Source organism: Terrapene carolina, unplaced genomic scaffold (genome assembly GCF_002925995.2).
Source record: "Terrapene carolina triunguis isolate 2854851 unplaced genomic scaffold, T_m_triunguis-2.0 Scaffold132, whole genome shotgun sequence".
Taxonomy (NCBI): domain Eukaryota; kingdom Metazoa; phylum Chordata; order Testudines; family Emydidae; genus Terrapene; species Terrapene triunguis.
The window spans coordinates 11,752,915-11,778,378 of NW_020664483.1; the positions used below are offsets into that span (position 1 = coordinate 11,752,915).

At 39.2% G+C, this 25,464-nt stretch overlaps 1 protein-coding gene across 1 annotated transcript in view; it reads left to right on the forward strand.

Moving 5' to 3' along the window:
* Nucleotides 1-25,464, forward strand: part of MACROD2 (mono-ADP ribosylhydrolase 2) — a 1,327,587-nt gene that overhangs the window by 797,782 nt on the left and 504,341 nt on the right. Inside the window, exon 6 of the mRNA XM_026653173.1 lies at nucleotides 8,544-8,665. Coding sequence (XP_026508958.1) covers nucleotides 8,544-8,665 — 122 coding nt within the window. The remainder of the gene's footprint in view (nucleotides 1-8,543; nucleotides 8,666-25,464) is intronic.

The window sequence follows — 25,464 nt, forward strand, 5'->3', positions numbered from 1 at the left end:
GTGAAAATCCCCAATGTAAGTGCATTGTATATGATATACAATCACATACACTGCAGCTTTCTCGCTAAACTAAATTTCTTGTCAGAGACACTTGGCTTTGCTGAAGAGTGAGCATAGTAAGATGGAAGTTTTAAATTAACACTGACAATTTTGGTATTAAAATTAAAGTTTTTACCAATTGCAATTTGTTAGCCCTTACTAAGACCTGGTTATTTCTTACACTTTTTTGTTTAACCCTGCATACTGTGGAAGGGGTCTCCAGGCTGGCCCTGCATAGGCTAGCATGGAAGGCCACTTTAGGTTAGACGGGGGCAGGCCAGAGAAAAGCACACAGATCCACCTTTACACTAATACAGTAGCGCCAGCAGGGCCGCCCAGAGGATTCAGGGGGCCTGGGGCAAAGCAATTTCAGGGGCACCTTCCATTAAAAAAAGTTGTAATATTATAGAATACTATATTCTCGTGGGGGCCCCTGTGGGGCCCGGGGCCTGGGGCAAATTGCCCCACTTGCCCCCCTCTCTGGGCGGCCCTGAGCACCAGTACCCCATGCATCTTGCAATGATGGGCTGTGGCCATGGGGGGAAGGTAAGGAGTGTTGCCCGCAGCCCTGTCATCCAGAGTTAAATGTTACCTCCCCAACTCCTCCACATTCCAGCCACATGGAGTCCAAATTACTCAGGCTCTAGGCAGGTAGAGCATTAAAACCTTACTGTTCCCCATTAAATAACTGTGTTTCAGATTATTTCCCCCCAAACATATTAGCCTGCATTTTGATGTTTACTGCCCATGTTTCTAATCTCTCCAGGTCCCTTCGTACTAGTCCTCTCTGTTTTTCACTGGGGTTGCAATTTTATCCAATTTAATATCCTCTCCTATTTTCACAAATATGTTTCATTTACTCTTCCAGAGCATTACTGAACATACTAAATGAGAACAGACCTAGTGCAGATCCCTGAAGTACTGTGATAAACACCTCTCAGCTCAATACTTTGCCATTTATCATTACCCTTTGTTTATGTTCCTGAAGCTGGTATTCAGTCCCTTTGGCTGTGTTCCTATCCATGCTAACTTCAATTAATCTGGAAAGCAAACTCTCATGTAACAAATACTGTATCAAATACTTTAAAAAAACAAAATCTGACTATATCTACCATTTTGCCTTTAACCACCAATTTTGTAATGCTTTCATAAGAATATAAGAATGGCCATACTGGGTCAAACCAAAAGTCCATCTAGCCCGGTATCCTGTCTTCCGACAGTGGCCATTGCCAGGTGCCCCAGAGGGAATGAACAGAACAGGTAATCATCAAGTGATCCATGCCCTGTCGCCCATTCCCAGCTTCTGGCAAACAGAGGCTAGGGACACCATCCCTGTCCATCCTGGCTAATTTCCATTGATGGACCCTATCCGTCATGAACTTATCTAGTTCTTTTTTGAACCCTGTTATAGTCTTGGCCTTCACAACATCCTCTGGCAAGGAGTTCCACAGGTTGACTGTGCGTTGTGTGAAAAAATACTTCCTTTTGTTTGTTTTAAACCTGCTGCCTATTAATTTCATTTGGTGGCCCCTAGTTCTTGTGTTATGAGGAGTAAATAACATTTCCTTATTTACTTTTCTTTAAAAACAAAAATAGCCATGTTTGTTTGGCAAGACTCGATCTGTGTAAACCTAGCTACTTATTGCTCCCCATATGCCGTTATTTTGCAGAACTTTAGTGATTTTTCTCCTTAGTTGTATTTCAGTATTTTGTCAGGGATGGAATTGTGACTAACCAAACTAATGGGGCCATGGTCAAGATACCCACTGCAGAATTATTTTTGGGAGGGGTCTGGGATTCTGTTCTTACAAGGCAACCAGTGGCATATGAAAACAGAGTGAAACATCCTGACCTGAGTCAACACTTGAGGGTTGAAGCAAGAAACTCTTCCTGGATGTATATAAATAAAATAGTCCAGTCTGGGCTTAACCTCATGCATTCTTTTTTTGATTGCCTGCATCAGCATGTGCATGGAGGATTTAGCCTTTGTGCCAGACCCTAATATATATTGAGATAGTGTATACATAGACAATGTATGCATGTATGTATTAATGTTATTGGCAAAGTGTAGCAATAAAATCTTCAACTCCCTGTTCATCTGCTGACCATACAACATATTGAGACATTATTATTACACTGCTAATAAAGTCCTGCTGTATCATGTGTTTGTGATAATGATGTGCTTGGAATAGCAATTAAACAACAAAAGTCATTTTCTTACAGCTTAACACAAATTTAGAACCGTGTTGACAGACATGACAGGTCATTGCATTAGTCAATAGGACCACCTGTTCCTGGTTTCTATAAATTAACATACAAGAACTATTTAATCACATTTAAGGGAACCTATTTACATTAAGTGCCTAGGGATATGTTAATGTGATGTTAACGATGCACAGTGAAAAATCACAAAAAGTCAAGAAGTGCAAATTCAAAGGTTCCAAGAAAAACATTAACTTGGTTTAGCCCCATGTTTTGGATGTGCTTAGTATTTGCATTTTGCAACATAGGGATTAAAAGGATAAAGTATATATTTAACCAGAAAAACAAAAGTAGAAATTCTTCCAATTGGAAAGAAGGAACACAGTAACTAACTCAGGATTTGGGCTTTAGTCCAAAACCCCATCCTGCGGTTTATCAATACATTATAAGTGTAACCTAAGTTATGCATCCGAAGAAGTGGGTTGTAGCCCACGAAAGCTTATGCTCTAATAAATTTGTTAGTCTCTAAGGTGCCACAAGTACTCCTGTTCTTTTTGCGGATACAGACTAACACGGCTCCTACTCTGAAACCTGTCATTATAAGTGTAACTCATTTTCCCATTTGAGTTTCAGCTTTTGGGAAGCTGTACCTTCAAATACATATTGGATCAATATTAAAAAAGACTTAGAGGGAATGATCAGTTCTCTTCTCTTACACAGCTTTTCTATTTTCCTTTATGTTTGTTTCATGTTCATTTTGTTTGCCTGTTGCTTGATATATTGTTATGAGTTAAATATGTCTGATGGTATCCTCTAATTCTAGTATCTGTAAATGTGTAATGGCCTTGGAGAGAGAGCAGTTTTACTGATCTATAACTTCTATCCATTCTGTTCTTGAGGCTTGCCTCTTTCAAGAAACATATATTGAGAAAATGACCAGAGGTCCTTTTCTTTTTTCTTTAACATTGTTAAAATCGAACACAAAAACATAGAAACTTTATTTGCAAAGTTCCTACTCGGGGCATTGTTATAATCATATTTTATAAAGAAAGGTTTCCTAATGGAAATACTGACACAAGCCTGTCGCTTCCAGCACAGGCAAATTATGAACCAGCTATGTTATTTGTTTTAGTTAGGTAGTAACAGTTCTATTTATTATATTGTCTATAGTGCACACTCAAAATAGTGTTTCTGTGAACTCAAGGATAAAACCATCTTACCTGTTTGGATCACCAGTTGTCATCCTACTTGTCATCTGACAAAGACTAAATGCCTGCTTCAAATTTCAGTTTTTTAAAACAATTTAGAAGGGCACTGCTGTAGTTACTATATAGCAGCTGTGACAATCAACAGAAATTATCCAGTCTGTCCAATCCTGTTCCTATAACTAGAAGAAATTACTGTGATTAAAAGGAGAAGAATGGTAGTTGCCTTTTTGTGTGCTTCTCATTGTGTATTTATAGTTGTTAGGAAGGCAAGTTGTATAAAGCCTTCCAAGTTTGATTCATACTGGATTCATGAAGTTTCCTATCAGCTATCATTCTGCTGTATTTATATTCATTTGGGTTCTCTTCAGTGTGTGCATTCATCAACCAAAAAAATGCTAGAAGCGAAATTCAGTTCAAACCAGGCAAGTTTTGTGAAGTTCTAAGAGCCTGTGATTCTGCGTCTTGGTGCCACAAGCAGAGTGGGATGGTAGCCACCTCAGAAAATTCTCTTTTGTAGGTTGAAGTTATGGAATGAAAGATTGAGAGGCTTAAAAATTCTGCAAATGCAAAACTGTGTTGGAGGATATATGAAGAAGAGAAAGATGGAAAGATTCAAAGAGAGATTGGGTGTTTATATAGATAACAAGAATATACAGTTATAACAGTTAATGCAAACAAAGTTTTGGAAGGGGATAAAAAGTCTCATGCTTCAGCATTTAAACCAGTCTCTATTATGGGTTAGGAAGAAACCTTCCAGGAGTAAATTATCCCACACATGTCTACTGTGACATTCTTGCATCTTCCTCTGAGTCATCTGTTGCTAGCCAGTTTTGAAGACAGGATGCTAGCTTAGATGGACTTCAGGTCTGATACAGTCTGGCTATCCCTATGTTCCTTTGTAGAAGGCAACTGATGTTGGTGGAACTTGAGAAGATCAAGTGCATTTATATGTATTACATCAATTTGCCTTTGATTTGACATGTCCTCCAATGTACTACGTACATGTATTGCCACAAGAAGGGGGATTTCGGCAAACGTATAGATGCTATGATTTCCACAGCAGCCACAACTTGGGCCAGAAATTCTAAGGATGCAAACACTTGGAAATGCATGGAAGCCATTCATGTGTGGTGTAGAGGTATTACTTGACTAGCTGCAGTGTGAGATGAGAACTGTCTGATTACTGTAGACAGCATAATATGGCAAGGAGGTCAAGGTATAGCGCAGGACAATGTACAAGAGAGAGGGTCATCCCTGATTAATGCTGCCATGGTGGATTGTGGGGGAGTATCCACAACACACAAAAAAGGATGTAGCTACCTGTCATCTTTACTCATCCTGGTGTTGTTACTACATGTAGAAATGGGATTTGAAAAGTAAACGTGCTCACTATATCCAACTTTTAAACAAAATTTAGAAATATTTTTAATGATACATTTTAGTTTATAGATTTCTAAGTAATTTTACTTTATTTTTTCAGAGAGCCCCCTGGTTTAAGAACTTTATATCTGATAGTGTAGGACCTGGTTACTATGTCAATGAATTCAGAAGCATCTTATCTACTGCAATCCCTGGCTCTACTCTCTCTAATGTGTTGTTTCTTTAGACAAAATTAGTTGTTTTTTTTTAAATTGCATAGTGTTTTGATTGAATCTTTCCTTATGTGAAAGGTCTGCTAATCCCTTGGTAATTAACACTTTCATAGGTCAATCAAGTTTAGAGGAATGTGCTTATTTTTTTAAAAAATGGTCTTTAAGAAAAGATCCCAGAGATTTAATGAAAAAGAATTATGCACATCACATTCTACCTGTCAATGATCTTGATGGTAAAACTTGAATTTTAAATTTTCTCCCCATTGTTGGGATTCTAAGGAATGGCAATGATTGTTAGAAATTGTTCTACAACATTTACAGAAACTCTCAACTACAGATTACAGTATTTGTGGAGCCATTTTATTTACGGTGCAAGTAGTAAGCAGCTTGTAACAGAAATAATATACAGTTCAGTACATTTTTCTCATTTTTGCTTTAACTCAAATGCACTAGTACATTAAAATATAACTTTACAGTTGTTTTCATTTCAGTTAATCTCCTACAAAGGTATTGTCTCATGGATACCAATTATGTGCATTTCTTGCATTATTGTTTAAATCTTTGTGTCCAGGTACAATAACTGCAGATGATAACTTGTAATGTTGCAATAGTGGTACAGAATCATGAGGCCATTAATAATCATAGAATCATAGGGTTAGAAGGGACTACAAGGGTCATCTAGTCTAACTCCCTGCCAAGATTCAGTAAAGATGCTTCCACAACCTCCTGAGGCATCTGTTCCATTGTCCTACTGTTCCTACAGTTAGGAAGTTTTTCCTGAGTTTTAATCTAAGTCTGCTATGCTGTAGTTTGAACCCATTGCCCCTTGTCCTGCCCTCTCTGGCAAGAGAGAACAACTTTTCTCCATCTTTTTTATGTCAGCCTTTCAAGTATCTGAAGACTGCTATCATATCCCCTCTTAATCTCCTCTTTTTGAAACTAAACATGCCCAGTTCCTTCAGCCTTTGCTCGTATGGCTTGCATTCCATCCCTTTGATCATCTTTGTCACTCACCTCTGGATCCTTTCCAGTTTCTCTACATCCTTTCTATACATTGGTGACCAAAATTGGACACAATACACCAGCTGAGGCCTAACAAGCACCTGTGACTTACATGTTATACCTCTGTTAATGCAACCTAAAATTGCATTTGCTTTTTTTGCAACAGCATCACATCGCTGATTCTTGTTGAGGTTATGATCCACCACAACTCCCAGATCCTTCTCAGCAGTACTGCTGCCAAGCCAGTTTTCCTCTAATCTGTATTTGTGCATTTGGTTTTTCTTCCCTAAGTGTAGCACCTTAAATTTGTCTTTGTTGAATTTCATTTTGTTGTCTATAGCCCTGTTCTCCAATCTATCAAGATCCCTAAATTTTAGCTCTATCCTCCAGAGTATTTGCAACCCCCACTCCCAGCTTTGTGTCATCTGAAAACTTGATCAGTCTGCTCGCTATACCTACATCCAGGTAATTAATAAAGATGTTAAACAACACTGGACCCAGAACAGATCCCTGAGGAACCCCACTTTAGACCTCCCTCCAGTCCATTAATAGTTACTCTTTGTTTGTGATTGTTTAACCAGTTATGTATCCACTTAATGGTAGTTGTGTTGAGCCCACATTTCTCCAGCTTACTTAATAGAATGGTATGTGGGAATGTGTCAGAAGGCTTGCTGAAATCCAGGTATATTATGTCCACCTCATTTCCCCTATCCACCAAATCTGTTACTCTGTCAAAAAAGGAAATCAAACTGGTTTGGCATGACTGGAACTTCTTGGTCAATCCATGTTGGCTGATAGTGATTACCCCTTCATCATCCAGGTACTCGCAAATTGAATGTTTTATACATTGCTCTAGTAGCTTCTCAGATATTGAAGACAGGCTGACTGGTCTATAGTTCCCCAGTTCCACATTTCCCCCCTTTTTGAAGATGGACACTACATTAGCCCTTCTCCAGTCTTCCTGGATCTCTCCTGTCATCCATGAGTTTGTAAATATTATTTCCAGTAGCTAATTCCTTCAGTACCCTCGGGTGAATAGCATCTGGTCCCGCTGAATTGAATTCATTCAAATTGGTCAGAAGATCTCTGATGTGTTCTTTACTTCTCCCGATCTGCATCCCTTCCCCTTTATTGTCTGTGGTAACTTTGCTAGTCATCTGGTCAGATGAGAAGACTGAAGCAAAGTAGGGATTGAATAGCTCTGCTCTCCTATCATCTTCCATTACCAGCTCACCACCTCCATTGAGCAGTGGACTCACACCATTCTTGATCTTTCTTTTTTGTCTGACATATTTGAAGAACCCCTTCCTGTTGTCTCTACCATTTTTTGCCAGCTGTAACTCATTCTTTGCCTTGGCTTTCCTGATTTTGTTCCCTACACGCTCGTGCTATTCCAATGTATAGTTCCTTGGTGACATGCCCCTCCTTCCATTTCCTGTATGTATCCCTTTTTAGTTTTTAGATATCTAAAAAGCTCTTTGTGCAGCCACATTGGCCTCCTGTGGCTCTTCTTATCTTTACTATGCATCGCAGTAGCTTGATGTTGAGTCTCTAGTATTACATCTTTTAAGAACTTCCAGTCCCCTTCGACTCCTTTCCTTCCTAACTGGTCTTTCCATGGGACCTTGCCTACTATTTCTCTGAGTCAGTTGAAATCACATTTCTGAAGTCCAGCGTCCTTGTTTTACTGTTCTCATGTCCTCCTTTTCATAGGATCTTGAATTCAATCTGATCATGATCACTTCCTCCCAAGTTCCCGACCACCTTCACTTTTGCAACTAATTCATCCCCATTGATCAAAACCAGATCCAAAATGGATGACCTGCTGGGTGTTTCCTCAACTTTCTGAATCACAAATCTGTCCCGTATGCATGCTAAGAATTTGCAGGATGTATTACGTTTTGCTGCAATAGTGTTCTAACAGATATCAGGGAAGTTAAAATCCACTATTAATACTAGCTCATGTGTGTTAACTAATCTTGTTACCTGCTTGTAGATAGAATGACTCATTCACTTCCTCTTCCTGATTTGGTGGTCTATAATAGACCCCCCACCATAACATTGCTACTATTCTTTTCCCTTATTATCCTCATCCAGAGTCTCAGTACGTCTGTCACTCCGTTCCCGTTGGACCTCAGAGCAAGTGTATACATTCTTGATGTAAAGCACAACACCTCTGTTTTTCCCATAGCTATCCTTTCGGAACATGCGATATCCCTCAATGCTGGTACTCCTATCATGGCAGTTGTCCCACCAAGTCGCTGTGATGCCAATTAAGTCATAATTTTCTTCATATAGCATGACTTCCAGTTCATCCTGCTTGTTCCCCATACTCCCTGAATTTGTATACAGGTATTGAAGATATTTGCCAGACTGCCCTGTTGCTTTTTTTTCTTTTTAATGCAGTTGCGATTTCTAGACCCTTCTCCAGAAATTAGCCCCTTTCCCAATCATTACCCACATTAGGAGTAAAGTGAATTTTTTTTTCTTTTTTTTGCAGATGTCATTCATACTGTGGGACCAATAGCAAGAGGCCATATCAGTGATACTCATAAAGAAGACCTGGCAAGTTGTTATAAATCATCCCTGAAACTGGCAAAAGAAAACAATATCAGATCAATTGTAAGTACTTCATAAAGATGTATTATTTCTTTATGTGGGGTATTTTTCCTCAGGTTTTAGCAGCATTATAGGAATAATAAAAATCTTTAAGATCATGCATGTCATATGTGGTATTCAAGAACAAGAAATTGAGAGTTGTTAATGCAGCACGACTGGAAGAGAAAGGAATAAGGATAGCCTGGGGGTGGCACAAAAGCTGGGCTGGTAAAGCAGTTGTATCTAACACACTACTGTTCCACTAAGAACTGACAGGAAGAGAACGGCTCCAATGGTTAATTTTACATGTTATGATCCTCCTAAAAAACGTAGCAGGAGGCCGTTGGTCAAATAGTCGACTCTGTAGAATATAACCTCAGTAATTACGGAGGGGGAGATGATTGTGGTCTAGTGACTTATTCTTTAAATTAAAATTTTTCTTAAAAATAGAGATGAAAAGAGATGGTCAAATAACATAATTTATAACATCACCCCACCAGAATCCATCACCATAAATGTATAATTTATGATCTGTAAAAGAATTGTTTTATTATGTTTCATTTAATAAGCATGGTTCCTTGATCTTACGAAATACATCTCATGCTTTGTATTTCAAAGGGCCAGATTTTCAAAGTTAGAAGGGTGCATTTATATGCATATGTTTGGATGTGCCTATCATATTTGCATATATTTGATGAGTTTGCATACTCAGGCATTTGTGTGCGCTAGTTACAGTCTTCAATAGCTAAGGGCACGTCTTCACTACCCGCCGGATCGGCGGGTAGCAATCGATCTATTGGGGATCGACTTATCGCGTCTAGTGAAGACGCGATAAAATCGATCCCCGATGGCTCTGCCGTCGACTCCAGAAATCCACCGCGGCAAGAGGCGGAAGCGGAGTCGACGGCGGCGCGGCAGCGGTCGACGCGCCGCCGTCCTCACAGACAGGTAAGTCGACCTATAATACGCAACTTCAGCTACGCTATTCATGTAGCTGAAGTTGCGTATCTTAGGTCGACCCCCCCCCCCCCCCGCCCGTAGTGTAGACCTAGCCTTAGTGTGCATAGACTACATTTATGTGCATACATCAGGTATGCACATGCGTAAGTGAGACGTGCAAATGTATATGCACAACTGTGCAAGCTTTACTTGGAAAATGTACCCACCAATTATATCGGTTAGGTAAATATGTCTAAATGGAGGTTAGTATTTCTAATGTGTGAACTTAGGAAATTCTCAGTCGTATATTGGCCAGATTCTCAGCTGATGGAAATCATAACTCTACTGAAGTCATTAGCTGTGACTGGCCTTTATCTGTCTTTATTTTTAATCCTGCTCCAGTTGCTGAAGCTCATTTTACATCTTAACTAAACGATTTAGTACTTGAATGGAGGCTCTAAAAATACATTTCTGATTGAATAAACAACAAGAAAGTGAGATTATTAAAACAGGAGTTGGGGAGACAAGGGGTAGATATCATAGTCTGGAGAAAGTCAGATCGAAGTTAATCAAAATGATGTAAAGAAGGAAGAAAATATTGTTCCATTAACTGTTTCAGATAAAACAGTATATTGACTTCGTAAAACTATTTGTAACAAGTAAGCAGCTGAAATCTAGTCTGGTTTGAAAATATCCTTGGTGATCAATGCCAGCTGTTCCTAAATTTCTGTTAATGTCTTCTGATTTTAAAATAAAACCAACATTTATTTAAGAAATTTTGATGAGGACTGTTCCTCATGGAGTAGAATTTTAGAAAGATTTAAAAATATTCTCATGTTAAATTTGAATTTACTGTAGATATTTCATTTTTGAATTGTAAGTGTAGTATTCAGTTTCTTTTTGCAATGATCAAATTTCATCCAAAAAGGGAAGTGGATTGACACAATGTTTAGTGTGACATGGGCAATGTGGCTGTAATAATTGCATGGCAACATCCCGGCATTGTGCTGTTTATATCCCGTTACACAAATATACTTTATACCCAGTCTACTTGGGCAAAGAAGGTGTTTTTCAATCAGGTTAGATCAATTAAGTTACCTCAGTTCAGTTGAACCTTCAAGTCTGCATAAAACCTGTGTAGACGTAGTATGACATCTTTAGATAGTTTGAGCTGATTATGTTGTAGCCTAGGCTTCAAATTAAGATACACCAACTCAATCTAAAATATGTGAATCTGTGTTTAGACAAGTGTCCATGAGGTAGATGGGGGTTAAGGTGAATTAAGCTAATACAATTGAGTTAACTCAGTTGTCAAATGTACCTTTTTTGCCCAGGTAGTCATGCTCTCTGGAGCTGCAGCAGGCAAAATACTACCCACTGATTCTTTTCTGGATACAGAGCTATGCTGCTGTGCATGTTGGCTTGTTTTAATTCCTAATGGAGTCCTTTTCATACGTTACAACATTCCATCAGATGAATCCAACTTTGGCTTTATATAGCCAGTCACTAAAGAGATAAATGACAACCAGTTAGGTTGGGTTCCTTTATTTAAACTTCATGTTTGTTTAGTTTTGGAAAAGAGACGACTGAGAGGGGACATGATAGCAGTTTTCAGGTATCTAAAAGGGTGTCATAAGGAGGAGGGAGAAAACTTGTTCACCGTAGTCTCTAAGGATAGAACAAGAAGCAATGGGCTTAAACTGCAGCAAGGGAGGTTTAGATTGGACATTAGGAAAAAGTTCCTAACTGTCAGGGTGGTTAAACACTGGAATAAATTGCCTAGGGAGGTTGTGGAATCTCCATCTCTGGAGATATTTAAGAGTAGGTTAGATAAATGTCTATCAGGGATGGTCTAGACAGTATTTGGTCCTGCCATGAGGGCAGGGGACTGGACTCGATGACCTCTCGAGGTCCCTTCCAGTCCTAGAATCTATGAATCTATATACAATAGAATTGAAATATTCTCTCTATAGTCATTTTTGCTCTTTCTATTTATTTTAAAAATCCATGAGAATGAATATTCAAAGAAAACATCCCCTTTGTTCCTTCGGTGAGGCTGGCAGTGAGGTCTTCTTTTTGCTGCAGTGGCAATGTTCCTCCTGGCTCCAGCCCCTTATTCTAGTACAGTCAGACCAGTGAGAACAGACTTGAGAATCAGATGAAACTAGTGAGATACTTTGGGTAAGAAAGGACAAAATGAAAATAGCAAAGGAGGAACTACAGGGGGCACCAGCAGTAAGCCCCCAAGCTAGGGCCAGTGTGAAAATGACTCTTTGAGTAGCTGTTGGGGGAATTGCATAAAAATTCTTGACTCTAGATGTTAATTAGGTCCTAAACATAGAATAATAATGATACTATTGAGGTATACACAGGATAGCTTTGTGTTTAGAAAGTAAAGAATATGACTGAAGGAGAAGCTATCCTGGATTTACATCTTATCACAAGGAACTGATTGTGCATGTGGGCACAATAAGGAAGTGCAGTGCTATTAACTAGTGTAACCCACACCTCCTGGCTGTGGTGTTCTGTCCCATCTAGTGGCACCGAGACCACTTAGAGAGAGTTAAATGAGTCTGCTCTACAGCCTTAGCTAAGAGCCATATGGCTTTTAGCTCATGCAATAGAGGCTCATACACTAAGTTCCAGAGGCCCCAGGTTTGATCTTGCCCACCGATGACCAGGGTCCGTCGGTGTTACAAGTGGGGGCTTGTCCGGGATTTCAACTGTGAAGTCTCTGAAGCTCAGGATGCGCTTCCTCAACTAGGGGAAGTATGTAACCCACACACCTGCTGGGACTGGTGTTCTGTCCCATCTAATGGCACAGAGACCACTTAGAGAGAGTTAAATGTGTCTGCTTTACAGCCTTAGCTAAGAGCCATATGGCTTTTAGCTCATGCAGTAGAGACTCATGCACTAAGCTCCAGAGGTTCCAGGTTTGATCCCACCTGCGGACGACTGGGGTACACTTGCACTAGATGAATCGTAAATATTTCTGTTGTCTGGCAATTTCCAAAAATTCTTTTCAGGTTGATCTAAAACCAAATTTTTCAACGTTTTCTGCTAATTGAAAAGTTGGGGAAAATTTCCAGTTGGAGCAACACAAAATGAAATTCTCTCTTTGTGGCCGCAATGACTATTCCACAGTTTTTCCCTGTTCTAGTAATAATTATAAACTACTTGAGTTAAATGGACTAAATACTGGGCTCCCAGAACACAGCAGTGCAAATGGATGTGGGGACATCTGAGATGTCCATCATGCTTACAGGCATTAAGAAGCTTAGTAAGTGTGGTAGAAGTTTTAAAATCCATGGGGAAGATCCTGAGCCAATGTAAAGGGTCACAGGTCCATTGACTTCAGGAAACCTATGACCGTTACATCAACTGAATGGAAGAAATCTGGAGCAACCAAATATATAATTCAGTAATTAAATAGCAGCAGACCACAGCTTTTTTGAAGAGAAAAATAGAAGGAGTAAGAAATAGCCAAAGGGACTTCACAAGACACAGCTTGGAAATCTGAAGGAAAAAACACTCAAATAGCTGTAGAGGAAAGGGGGAGGGGAAGCAAACAAAAAGAACTTCAGCCAGTTAAAGCTTGCAGCTGAAAAAGTACGGGCAACAATAGGACACAAGCTGAACAGAATGCTAATGGTAATTAAAGGGATGAGGGGAATCAGGACTGTCACAGATATATGTGGAGTTGGGAGAAGAGAAAGGAGGAAAAAAAGGTGCTGCATTCACAAATGAGGAAGGAGAGGAAATCTGCTTGTTTGAAATGACTGAGCTGCTTTGTAAAATTGTTCTTTAATAAAAATGATAAAGGCAATTGGGAAGTAACAAAAATGTTCAATCAGCTGTGGATTAAAAGCTAATAAAGGAATACTTGGAAATATGGTTACATACAAATAAGCCGTCTAAACGATAGGGAGTCGGGCATATTAAAGGAATTAGCTAATGAGTAGTTAGTTTTGAAAAGTCAAAGAGAAGCCAGAAGGCACCAGAAGATTGGGAAAATAAAATGAATGTATTACTTCACATTTAAAAGGAAAAGCTGGCAATCCTAGAAATTAGCGCTGAAAATCTTACTTGAATAAATATTGCTATTGGTGGGGTGGTTGTGAACAGTGTCGTATGGGCTTGAAATTGGCTGAAGCACCATCAACGAAGAATAATGATACATGGCAATTTATCAAGTGGGAGGGAGAAATGCATTGAGGTGACTCAGGGTGCAGTAGTAAGCACAGTTTAATTTAACATCTTTATTAATGATTTTTGAAGAATGGGTAAACAACTCAATTAAATTTTCTGATGATAATAAATTAGAAGGTGTTGGAAACATTAGTCAGGGACAGAGATATAATGCAAATAGATCTAGAGAAGCTACAGGGTAATGCCTGATCCAACTCCCACGTGGTCACTGGCTGTTTTAGCTTTGGCTTTAATGGAAGACGGATCAGAACCATAGCCTGGAACTAAAATGTCATTGAACATAGAAAAAGTCCAAGCTATCACATCTGGAGAAAATAATCCAGTTCACAGATACTTAGTCAAACAGAGAGGTAATAGCAAAAAGGACTTAGATAATGACCCTCAAATTGGAGATGGACTTTCATTAACATATAATACCTTCCTCCTGCGCTGCATAAAAAAGCCAATTAATTGTTATGCTACTGATAGAGAGGCATCACATAACAGAGTGGTGATAGACTCTGTTTATAAGTAGGCTTGGCACAATTCAATTTTTATTTTTTAGAATATTGATGGAAAATATCAATGTTTATTTTAAGCATATTTTTCATTTGTTATCAATTGACATTTTCTGAGTTGTGGGAAATTATGGGAGGTGCAGACAGTTTTTTAATGACGGATGTTAACATTCAAAAAGTTACAGCTTTATAACTGTTAAAACACAATCTGTCAACATCACAAGTCAAAATATACAAAGTAAATGTCCTTAAATCAAACTCTACGTTCTCAAGTAGCATTTTTCTTACTTTGCCTGTCTGTAAATTTCTATTGTTACCAAAGGCAATATTTCTGAGTGTATGATGAAATTAACAAATTTATTAGAGCAGTCTCTAAGGTGCCACAAGTACTCCTGTTCTTTTTGCGGATACAGACTAACACGGCTGCTACTCTGAAACCTATGATGAAATTGACATCTACAAACAAAAATCTAAATCCTCCAAGTCTGTTTGTAATGCACTGATGAGAATGATGCATAGATTCTGGACAGCTCAGTATCAAAAAAACATCCTGCAGAAAAGCAACAGGCAGTGGTTAAGAATTTGGAGATATTGATTTATGAGAAAAGATTAAAAATCCCAATGTGAATATGGTAAAATGACAGTTTGGTGGTGGTGGTATTTATTTGTATTGCGCTAGTGCCTAAGGCTTCAGTTATAGATCAGGGCCCCATTGTGCCTAGTCACTGTGCAAACACCTGACAAAGACCTGAAATTTATCTCAAAGATCTTACAATCTAAGACGTGGTACAACAAATGGATGCAAAAAACTCGCCAAGAGGAGCACAAGGAAACAATGAGATGGCGCTGATTAACACAATAAGCAATAGTCACCACACACCAGCTGCCTAACCAACGTCAAGAATTTTGTAGGCATTATGGTAGAAGAGAGTTATAAGAAGGATTTGTTAACTATCAATAAGTAAACAGGGTGTCAACAGCAAGGTGGAAGAGGAGTTATTTAGGGTGATCCAAAGAGGTTTTTTTTTTTTTTAAAGAGTAGATATATAAAAGTGAGCAAAGACAGTTTGTTAAACATAAAAAACAAATTCTGAATGATGTTATAAATTATCCTACGAAATCAATCTCCTAAATATTGTAATCCCAATTACTGAGTCAACTGAAACTAAGTTTGACTAAGCACTGCAGAATAGACAATAGGTAACAATTCTGCATTAAAATGGGAAATGGACAAAATATCCTAATTAGGTCTCTTCCATTTCAAATATCTATATTTTCCTAATAGACAGCATTATAGGCCAAATTAATTGCTGGCATATTAGGCAAATTAGTGGGAGTTGCAGCTGCTTACTCTAGGGATTAATTTGGTCCATTGCGTTTAACATACTTTTGAAATTATTTAGTAGAAGTGTATTAACATTGCCAGAGGGCACTAGTTCTGTTTTAATTTGAGAATGGGTGGAGGGTGTTTTGAAACCATGTTGACAGACTGAAACTTCTTAGTACATCAAGGATTTCCTCACCATATACTTCACTCAGCCCTACTTGTGGTTGACATGCTCTCAAACTTAAGTGTCAGTTAAAGCCCGAGAGGTAGTTAAACAGACGCTTTCAAAACTTCACAGAAAATAAAAAAGGGCTGCTGAATTAGTGTGGCTTGGAAATGAAACAAAGGGATTATCTTAAATTCACAATGAAAACAAAAAGTAAAGTTATTGATTTTTCAACCACAAGGCGGAGGCCTCTTCCATGACTTATGAAAATGAAAATGTTGTATGCAGGAAAATAACTCAGCTCAAACAAACAACCATTTCTCAGGTTTTTATTCAGCAATGAAATTCTCAGCATGGCATCTTAAAGACAGAGGTAAAGCAACAGCAAAGAAGATTCCTTGAGACCACACACTCTGATCTCTAACTCAAGGGAGAATTACAGCCGGTGTGTGGGATTTAAAGGGAATCCACAAAGAATGTGGGTTTGAGAGATACCTAAATGGCTGTCTCTACAGCCACCAAAAACTGCAGTAAAAGAAATCAAAGGATATGGTTTAAAATCACAAAATATAGAAAATCTGCAACTAAAAATCAAATCTCTGGGCAGCTTGGGGAAGTGTTTGTGTTGGTTCCTGAACATGAACAGACTGGATTTCTTTTCTGTATTGATTATAAGTGTTAGTGTCCTTTTGGTGTATTTAGTTCTAGTCAATTTCCCTCATATTGAGGAACTAAAGCAGAGTTTCCAAAGAAAAAAGCAAAATAGCATATATTCAAACATTCTAACTATATACAGCGGAGATGTTAACTAAGCATATTGTTTATTATGTACACAGTTCATATTGCTAGTTTATGTACACTTGGTTTATTTTTTTAAATAAAACATTACTTTATATTTAATTACTTAAATGTTCTTTACCCCTAAGTACCCAAATCAACTGATCTAAAGGGACTAGCTGCCCACGTCATTTTGTAAATGTTTGTCATTGATAAATATGATTTGTATGTATTCTATTCATGATCATCTAACCTGATTTCTAATTAAACGTAATCTGATACTGGTTCTGAACAGCAAAAAAAAGTCTTAAGAAATGTATACAATACTTTGTAGTATCTTATAACTTAGAAATGTGCATGTGCCACCCCCGGTCATCTGTTGCCTGGTTTTATAAGTAAAGTTAGAAAATATCCTTTGTTTATGTGCTTACCCTGTGTATATGTTTGCATACCTTGAAGAGTAAGTTCTGTAACCACGATACCTGACAGAGTGTAGTGTGAATGAGTGAGGTAGTTAGGCTCAATTCTTTGCTTGAGCAGAGAGAGATGATGAGCTGCTCCTCTGACTGAATCTTCCTTTGAAGTGCTAGGCTGAAACTTTTAATATCAATTCTGACTCCACAGTAATCTCATTTCCCCCTCTTCTTAATTATAAACCACATGAAAACTGGGCTTTTAATGGAAATGTTGACAGGTCCTTAAAATAGTGGCATCACCAGGAATTGCTGTAGCAAATGATTTTGCAATATTACATTTAACTATCTTGTTTCTTCCTGGTGTAGATTTACATTTTAAGGAATAGTCAAGTGAATCTTATTTTCTTACACATATTTCCTGCTGAGTGTTGCCATAGCAATGAGCCACAAGTCTTCAGAGTCCTAAAGGCTGGCTTTATTCTACGTCCTGGCGTTTGGACACAAGTTCACGTCAATCAATCATACAACTTGTTTGAAAGAAACTTTCTAAGGAGCATAGCCTCCAACTCTTTAATTTGTTTCTCCAAGTCATTTATCTAACATGTGACAGATATTCTGACTGATCTTACATTGCCAGGCTATTGCCATTCTGCAGATGTCTAGGGCTTTTTATAACCTCAGGAACATTTTTCCTCCTCTCAAATATTATCCAGGTTTGAGCCTGAATTGGAACCCGCAGCTTATACTGCACTGTAGACATACCCTTGGAGACTGAAGATGGCTCATTTGTTAAGTGAAGTATCTCATTGTGAGCGCATGAAACCAGTGCTCTGGGATCTGCATTGGCTGGCTACGTTTTTGGTCTCCCGGTGGAGTTTAAGGTATAGGTTATGACCTTTAAGGCCCTAAATGGCCTGGGACTGACCTGTGTGAGAGATCACCCCGTCTCTGTGCCCTACTGCCACAGCTACAGTCTGCAGGGCACTTGAACTGGATCTCCCTCATTATATATGAGAGAGGGCGGCTGGCCAGGCATCCTCTGTGAGAGCTCTGTGTCTCTGGAACTTGTTCTTCCACTTGTTCCAAAATAGCCCCTAATTGGTAACTGTCCAGGCAAGCTGTAAGAGTCATCTGTTTGATAAGGCTAAGGGTATGTTTCTGTAAACCAGCGCCCAGGAGTGGGGCATGAGTAGCAGGGCCTGAATCTGGGACCTTGGGCTCATAAAGCATGAGCTTCTACTGCTTGAGCTAAAGACAGAGGTGTGTTGTAGCAGACCCCTGAACCTCTGTATGTAGCCCCACTGAGTTAAAGGTTACACTTGCCACAGTGGTGAAGGGGTGGAAAGGTGCAGAACTGGGAAGACTTGTTAAAGAAAAAATTCTGCTATTATGTGTATGTGATGGGTTCAAACTGTGATGATCGCACTGTCAGCCTGTGAGAACCCTCTGCTTGAAAGGTTGGTTTTTCCTCGGAACAGATTCTACTGCCTTGATAATTGGGGAACTGTCTTGTTAAGAAAGACAAAGCAATAATTAATCAATTAGTGAACCAAGCAGCTATTTATCCATGACAGCTCATAAAGAGTAGGTGAAGTGGAAAGCGAAGAAAGTTTACAAGCTAGGGTGTAGAGTATAATGATATTTGGGTATGGTTGGAAATTGATGGTAGAGTCTGTATTTTCTTTGATGTAATCTTGTTTGTTTGCAAGGACTGTACAGGGGCCTGCTTCTCTGAGTATAGGAGGAACCGGAAACAAAAGAATCGTTTCTTGGCTTACAGCCCCAAGCCTCTTTAGGCAACACCTGCCCCAGAAAGTTCTCTTCCTAGCTTTCTCCAGGGTCATATATTGTGCTCACAGGCTCCTGCTTGGCTTTGTTCCTTCTTTTGCCTCTGTGTCCCCATTTCTGTTCTCTGTCCTTCCTTCCTTCCCACACACTTTACCCAAAACAATACTCATCAAAAGCTGCTCTGCCAACCAAGTCCAAAACTCCTGGGTGGATTCACATACCCCTTTTGTCTGACGTGGGAGGGTTTGTGATGAACCTATCCTGATAGTTATTGCTTTCACATCCATCAACTTCCCTGACAATTTTTAACTCACCGCATAACAAGGTTTCACTGTGTTCGTAGCAGAATAAATTAAAATATCCATGAAAATGTTTCGTAAACAGAGACCAATCCAATTCCTATTTGCATACAAATAATAACTGCCCAGACAGGCTGAAAAACGGCAGCCTGCAAAATAAAATAAAATGGAAAATTTCCATTGGAGGCTTCACCATTCCCACATTGCATATTCCCCTCTTCAAACCCCTGATGTTGCCTGGTGGCTATGTACGTCTGAAGCACTGCCTGCCCTCTGTTGCACTATGTTGCCCACCCAAGAAGAGAATAAGGAAAGGCTTTCTTGGGAAACTCACTCTCATCTTCGCTTCCTGCGGTATCACAGGTGGCCAGCATATCTATATAGGAGCTGCTGTACTGCATTTCCCACTTGAGCAATGACCCTACTGCCTCCAGTGTCATCTTGAGAAATACAGTAAATCTCTTCTAAGGAGACATCCTGGGTGGATGAGATATCAAATTTGTGGAAGGTGCTACTCTTTTCTAACATCAAGTCCCTACCACAGATGGGTTTTTTTTTTTATTGGACTTCACTGTCCAGCCAATGCTGGCTTTTATCATCTCCTTTCTTATTGTACTGAGAAGCTGTGATCACACTTCTTCCCTTCATGTTTACCCACTCTCACTGTATCTTTCTTCCACTCTCATCTCTGGGGCATCTCCTATGCGGCTCCTTATGCTCTGAACTCCCTACACCTCCTGGAATGAGAGGCATCAGCCCTCTTCAGGACATGCATCTTCTAGGAAAGCCAATGGAATTAGCCCGCCAATGCAATAAGCACGCATTTTATTTGTTTTGGAAAAAAAGTGCAAATTGCTGCATATTATGCAGTCACAGTACTCAGAACTCTTGAAACTTTTGGTAGACTTGGCCAGCACATGAAGCCGATGTCTCACACAATGAAATGTGTTTATTAGTTCACAGCTGTAAGATGCGTCATAGTCCACTGCTTTTTTTTTAAATGTCTGATTTTGTCACTTATACATCAGAGTCTATCCAAGCTAGAGTATTCTGGGCCGTGTTCTGTCTTGTTCTTCAAAGAAAATAGAATCAAATATAAACAACCCCCAAAGGCTCAATAATTTCATGTATATTAAAATGTGAATTTCCAGACTGTACTGAACTAGAAGACATTGTTTTGAAATCCATCAATCTTTTGAAATATTTCTCTCCTTCATTTTACTCCTTAGAATACAAAATTCTACCTTGTAATTCATTAAAAGCAAGTCATTTCTATTCAAAGAATTCCAAAACAACTGTAATATTAAAGATAAGAACATTTAACTACAGCTTTGTATTGTCTTAGCATATGACTGGAGCCACCGGGAAACTTGAAACCAGACAGGATTTATTGTGATTATTACAGAAGCTGGGAATCTCAGCCTGAGCAATGCAATAATGGAATATCCTTTATGGGGATTTTTAAGGTCAAAATTCCCCTGAATGTTAGGAGAAAACACAGCCCCCACACAAGTAAATGTACTTTGATGCACTTGGAGAAATTTATGGCAGACAGCATGTTTATGTAGGGCTCAGTTTTTAAAAGTAAAGGGTTTTTGCTGCTGAAATTATGGTCATTATTATTATTCTCTTGTAAACCCATAAACTATTCAGCATTTTCCTTTTTAAAAATATCTATTTACTTTAGGTACTTTTATGTCTGATATTATGTAAAGATCACAAAGTACTCAGATATTACTGTATTTAGCCTCACAACAACTCTGTGAGGTAGGGAAGAGCTGTTGCTCCCATTTTGCAGGTGAGGAAGAGACTGGTTAGGTGACCTGCCTAAGGTCTCACAGTAAGTCTGTGGCAGAGCAGGGACTTGAACCTAGCTCTCCAAAGTGCTATGCTAATGCTATAACCATTGGACCATCCTTCCTCTCTGAGGTAATATAGATGAATACATATGGTGAAAACTAAAAACAAATACATCACCAATATGACTGGGTAAAAGTTTGCCACTATATGAAAATCATCACAAAACAAATAAGAAGAATAATCTGATGATAAAAGCAAAGTAAAAAAGAAAGCAGGATATATTAATAATCAGTATACGCTTGTGGCTATGTTAAACTAACATTATCAGCGTCCACGTCGCACTCCCTGTCAGTACCCAGTCCGTTCCGGGAAAGCTAATGATCCAAGCAACGGACCAAATTCGAAGAATCCTGGTCACGTGCCACTTAGCACTTCTTGCACATATGCAAAGAAGACGACTAACATTCATAGACCCTAGTAATGGATCAGCTTTGGAGAAGAGCAGGGAAAAAAAGCCAAGATTAAATAACATCCTCTGACCTACAAATAAATAGTCTTATTATTCTCTCATGCTTTCCTATTAATCATCTAACTTTAAAATGATTTAAAGTTTCTGCAGAAAGAATGTCAATTCTAGAGAACGGGGATTTAATCACTGAGATTTTCTCCAGAGTCTCTGGGCTGTTCAGCCAAATAAGAGTCTCAAAGAAGATAAACTGTTTGGCTTGATTGTTTTATAGTTGAAGAATTTGTGCATTTAATTTGATCACACATGTGCTAGATGTTTTTATACGTTGTAAATGTTGCTCATTTACAAGTGCCATTTCCTCCTGTTACTGAAAAACATGATGAGAGATGGGTAGTATCTTGCCCTTGTTCTGCACACAGAATTCCAATTTATGTGGGAGAAATTCTACACTGGGATCTAAGAATGGACATGGCCCACAATTTGTAACATAAGCTGTGCACTGGAAATGGTTACAGCGTTGTAGACAAGGCAAGGAAAAGAAACTGCCACAGGACACTTCAGTTAATTAAAAAAAAGAGGAAGACACTGGATTAAGGGGCAGTTGTTTGTTTTAGGGGATTTTTTTTAAGTGTAAATATCTCCAGTAATTCACACAGAAGAAACTCTGTCAATGTAGAGTTAAGCTTGCTGGCGTGTCATGCCTCCAAATCCTCTTTTTAGCCTTCCACAATGTGACAAGTCACATCTAACAATGTGACTCTTAGAAAATCAGGATTTGAGCACTTAAGTTTCCCTTGTCAGAAGGGTACCATGATACAGGGGAAAAAACAAACATATAAGTAATATTTTACATTTTGTAGTGTATCTTCCATTCTGAAGGATCCAGACTGATTTCAGTTATATTGTGGGAGATGGTATCCTTGTTACTGTTAAGGTTGCATCTGTTTTTATTCTAACCCCCCGTTAGTCACCGTGTAACTTTGACTTGGAAATATGTTTTGGCCTGATCTCTGCCTGATTTTCCATGAAGGTAAAGGGATAGGTTTCTTCAGAGTTTGGAGAAAAATCATAAAACTATTAGTTGAGTCATTGGTCATTAAAAGTTACCATATGAAATTTTGGCTTTTGTCCAACATTGAAGAGCAAAGGATTTTGGGTGCTAGATCTCAGAATTTCTAATGTTTTCAGCCATTTTGTGGTCACAGATCAAAAGTGTGTGTGTGCGTGTGTAAGCTGGGTGCCCGAAGCAGCTAGGTCTTTGTAGGATTCGAACAGGGAGACGGTAAGTCATTAGGTAAGATACACATGCATGTAGACCTTTTGTTGTTTTAAAATCCTTTTTCTCTTATGTTATGCTTTGTTCCTACTGTTCAGATTAAATAAACGTGGGTATAAGAAGGCTGTCTGGTCACTGTATTCACCATTGGTTGAAGAACCATAAATATTGAACCCAGTTAGGCCAACTTGGGTAAGCATGGTCAATACACAGGGTACTGTAGCCCAGGGCCCAGTCTAAGAGTGGAAGAAGTATGTGATTCCATCCTATGCTTTATCAGAACTGGTAAAGTCATAAGGACTGACGTATGAGGGAGGTGCTCTGAGATCAGAAAGGGGACCAAGGGGCAGCTAGTCCTGTAACAATAACAGTAGATTTCTTTTAAAAATGCACACATACTTTTGATTTGTGACTACAAAATGGCTGAAAAAATTAGAAATTCTGAGACCCAGCTCCCAAAATCCTTTGCTCTTCAATGTTCCCCCGTAACAGCTCCCCAATACACACAATTCCTCCAGAGAAAGATGGATCACCTTTTATCCACCCAGAAGTTCTTTGTCTTCTCCCCTTCTCTGTCTTGGTCCCTGCTGCCCAAACCCAGGTTGGTGAGCTATGTGGGAGGTCAAACCAGCCTGCTTGCGGCCAATTGCACTTCCATTGTCTTGTAATGGTCCCCACGTGTTTGCTGAGGATGAATTATCTTGTCATTGTTTAGCCTTCCTGTTTGTTTACCAACAGCTCTGTTGATTTAGCCCAATATAGTTATACAATAAATTTCCCAATATTCAACCAAACATAGTCATATAGTGAATATCTCCATAACTAGGTCATGTACAGTATTCATAAATTATTACAGAGCATTCCCCCATCTGCCACACCCACATGCTTTCATATTTGTAGGTTTAAATGTCATTACCAACTAATATTTTTCCTAAAGTCTTGGAATAAATTTAATGAATATTTTTGAAATTAGAAGGATTAAAAATAGCACCTCTTCAAACACTTTGTGAAGTGATTTTGTTCACTTTTGACCAACTGAAATTACCTTACATCACAACATTCCAAACATAAGTAGATTTTTGCTGACTACCTCCACAGAGTGTAACTGTTGTTTTTAAATCCATGCATAGAAGATACATGCCTTGCTGATAAGCATTTTATAAATGGCAGATAAAATTAGCGTAGATTATGACATTGTTTTATGGAACAGGCAGTTTTCAAGGGCAGAAACAGTCAAATGTTTCAGAGATTGCTATTATTTTAACACAAGGCGTGATTCTCCATCACTGAAGTTAACAGAAGAAAGGAAAAGCTGACTGGGTTTGAAAATGCTTAACGATGGCCAGGCAGCTGGTGTGCTGTGACCACTGCTCATTACATTCATTCTTGCCTTGTACAATCATCTAATTCTTGCCTTGTGCTCCGCTCATCTATTTGTTGTGTTCACTGGTGGGCTCTTGTCTTGTACACACCTTGTGAGCTCTTTGAGACAGGGGCTGTCATCATAGAAGATTAGGGTTGGAAGAGACTTCAGGAGGTCATCTAGTCCAACCTCTTGCTCAAAGCAGGACCAACCCCAACTAAATCATCCCAGCCAGGGCTTTGAAAGCCGGGACTTAAAAACCTCTAAGGATGGAGATTCCCCCACCTCCCTAAGTAGCCCCTTCCAGTGCTTCACTATATATGTGCATAATGCTTTGTACTACTACTACTACTAATAATAATAATGGGAACCTGTCATGAATCTGCCCAAGGTAGGGCAGCCCCTTTCGGCTACCTGGGGAGTGCATGCATATGAATCCAATCACTCCACCCTAACCCCAGCAGGGCCTGCCCTCACCTTCTGGCTGGGGGCCTTTTGACTGTCTCGTCCCCTCTCTGATGCCACCTAACAGCCTATAATCAGCAAAAGGGGTTAAATAAAAGAAAGGTAAAGAAAAACTTTGTAAGCAGCTCCCTCCAAGATGTGGGCCTCTCTTACTTCAGAAGGGCCCTGGGAGTATCAATGTTCACTTCAGACTTCACTGGGTTCCAAATGCAATCCTCAATTCTTTTCCGTTTCAAATCAAGGGTTCTTGCACCCTCCTTCTGCAAGGGCAGGGGCTGTGCCAGCCGTCAGTCCTCTCTCCTGGTCAGGAGATGCTCAGTAGTCTATTTCCTTCCCAGGGCTGCCCCCATCTGAGTGGACTTCCCTCTTCTTAACTCTTCCTCCAGTCCTGGCATGATTTACAGGTGAGGAAGGGCGGGGCCACTCCAGCCCAAAGCAGCTCCCGCCCCTTCCATGCTAATGCGGGATGTATACACTCTGTCACAAGACCATATTCTATAACACCACCTATCTTCACTGAATCCTTTCAGCAACCAAAGCAATGTGTATTACTTAGACATAGATGTTCTTGCTGATTAATAGTTTCCATCATTTTACAAACGTACTGTGGATGGATTACTTGTAGAGAGTGAGTTGACAGATTCATTCCAAAACAATTGCAAACTAACTATTGGAATATGGATGCTAGGTTTTTTTCAGCTTCTGTTAGTGAGGCCAGTTCCACTTACTCTTTTTATTTAATAAACTGGGACCCCTCCATCCAGTCATTTAATGTTTTAAATTGTCTTCATCTACCGACACAAGCATACACGTAAAAGAAAGATGATGTAAAAAAGCAAATCTACTATTCTAGAACCAAAAATGTTTCTGAGCAAACAGTTGAAAGGTTGCTTATTGACAAAATGGCTTTCACATTATTTACAAAACTCAAGCACTTTAAAGGATGGAAATGAAAAAATAAAAACATAATTAAGACCCTACTTTACTTGCGATATTGTAGAAATTGAAGATTCCAGAATATGAGACTTCCAC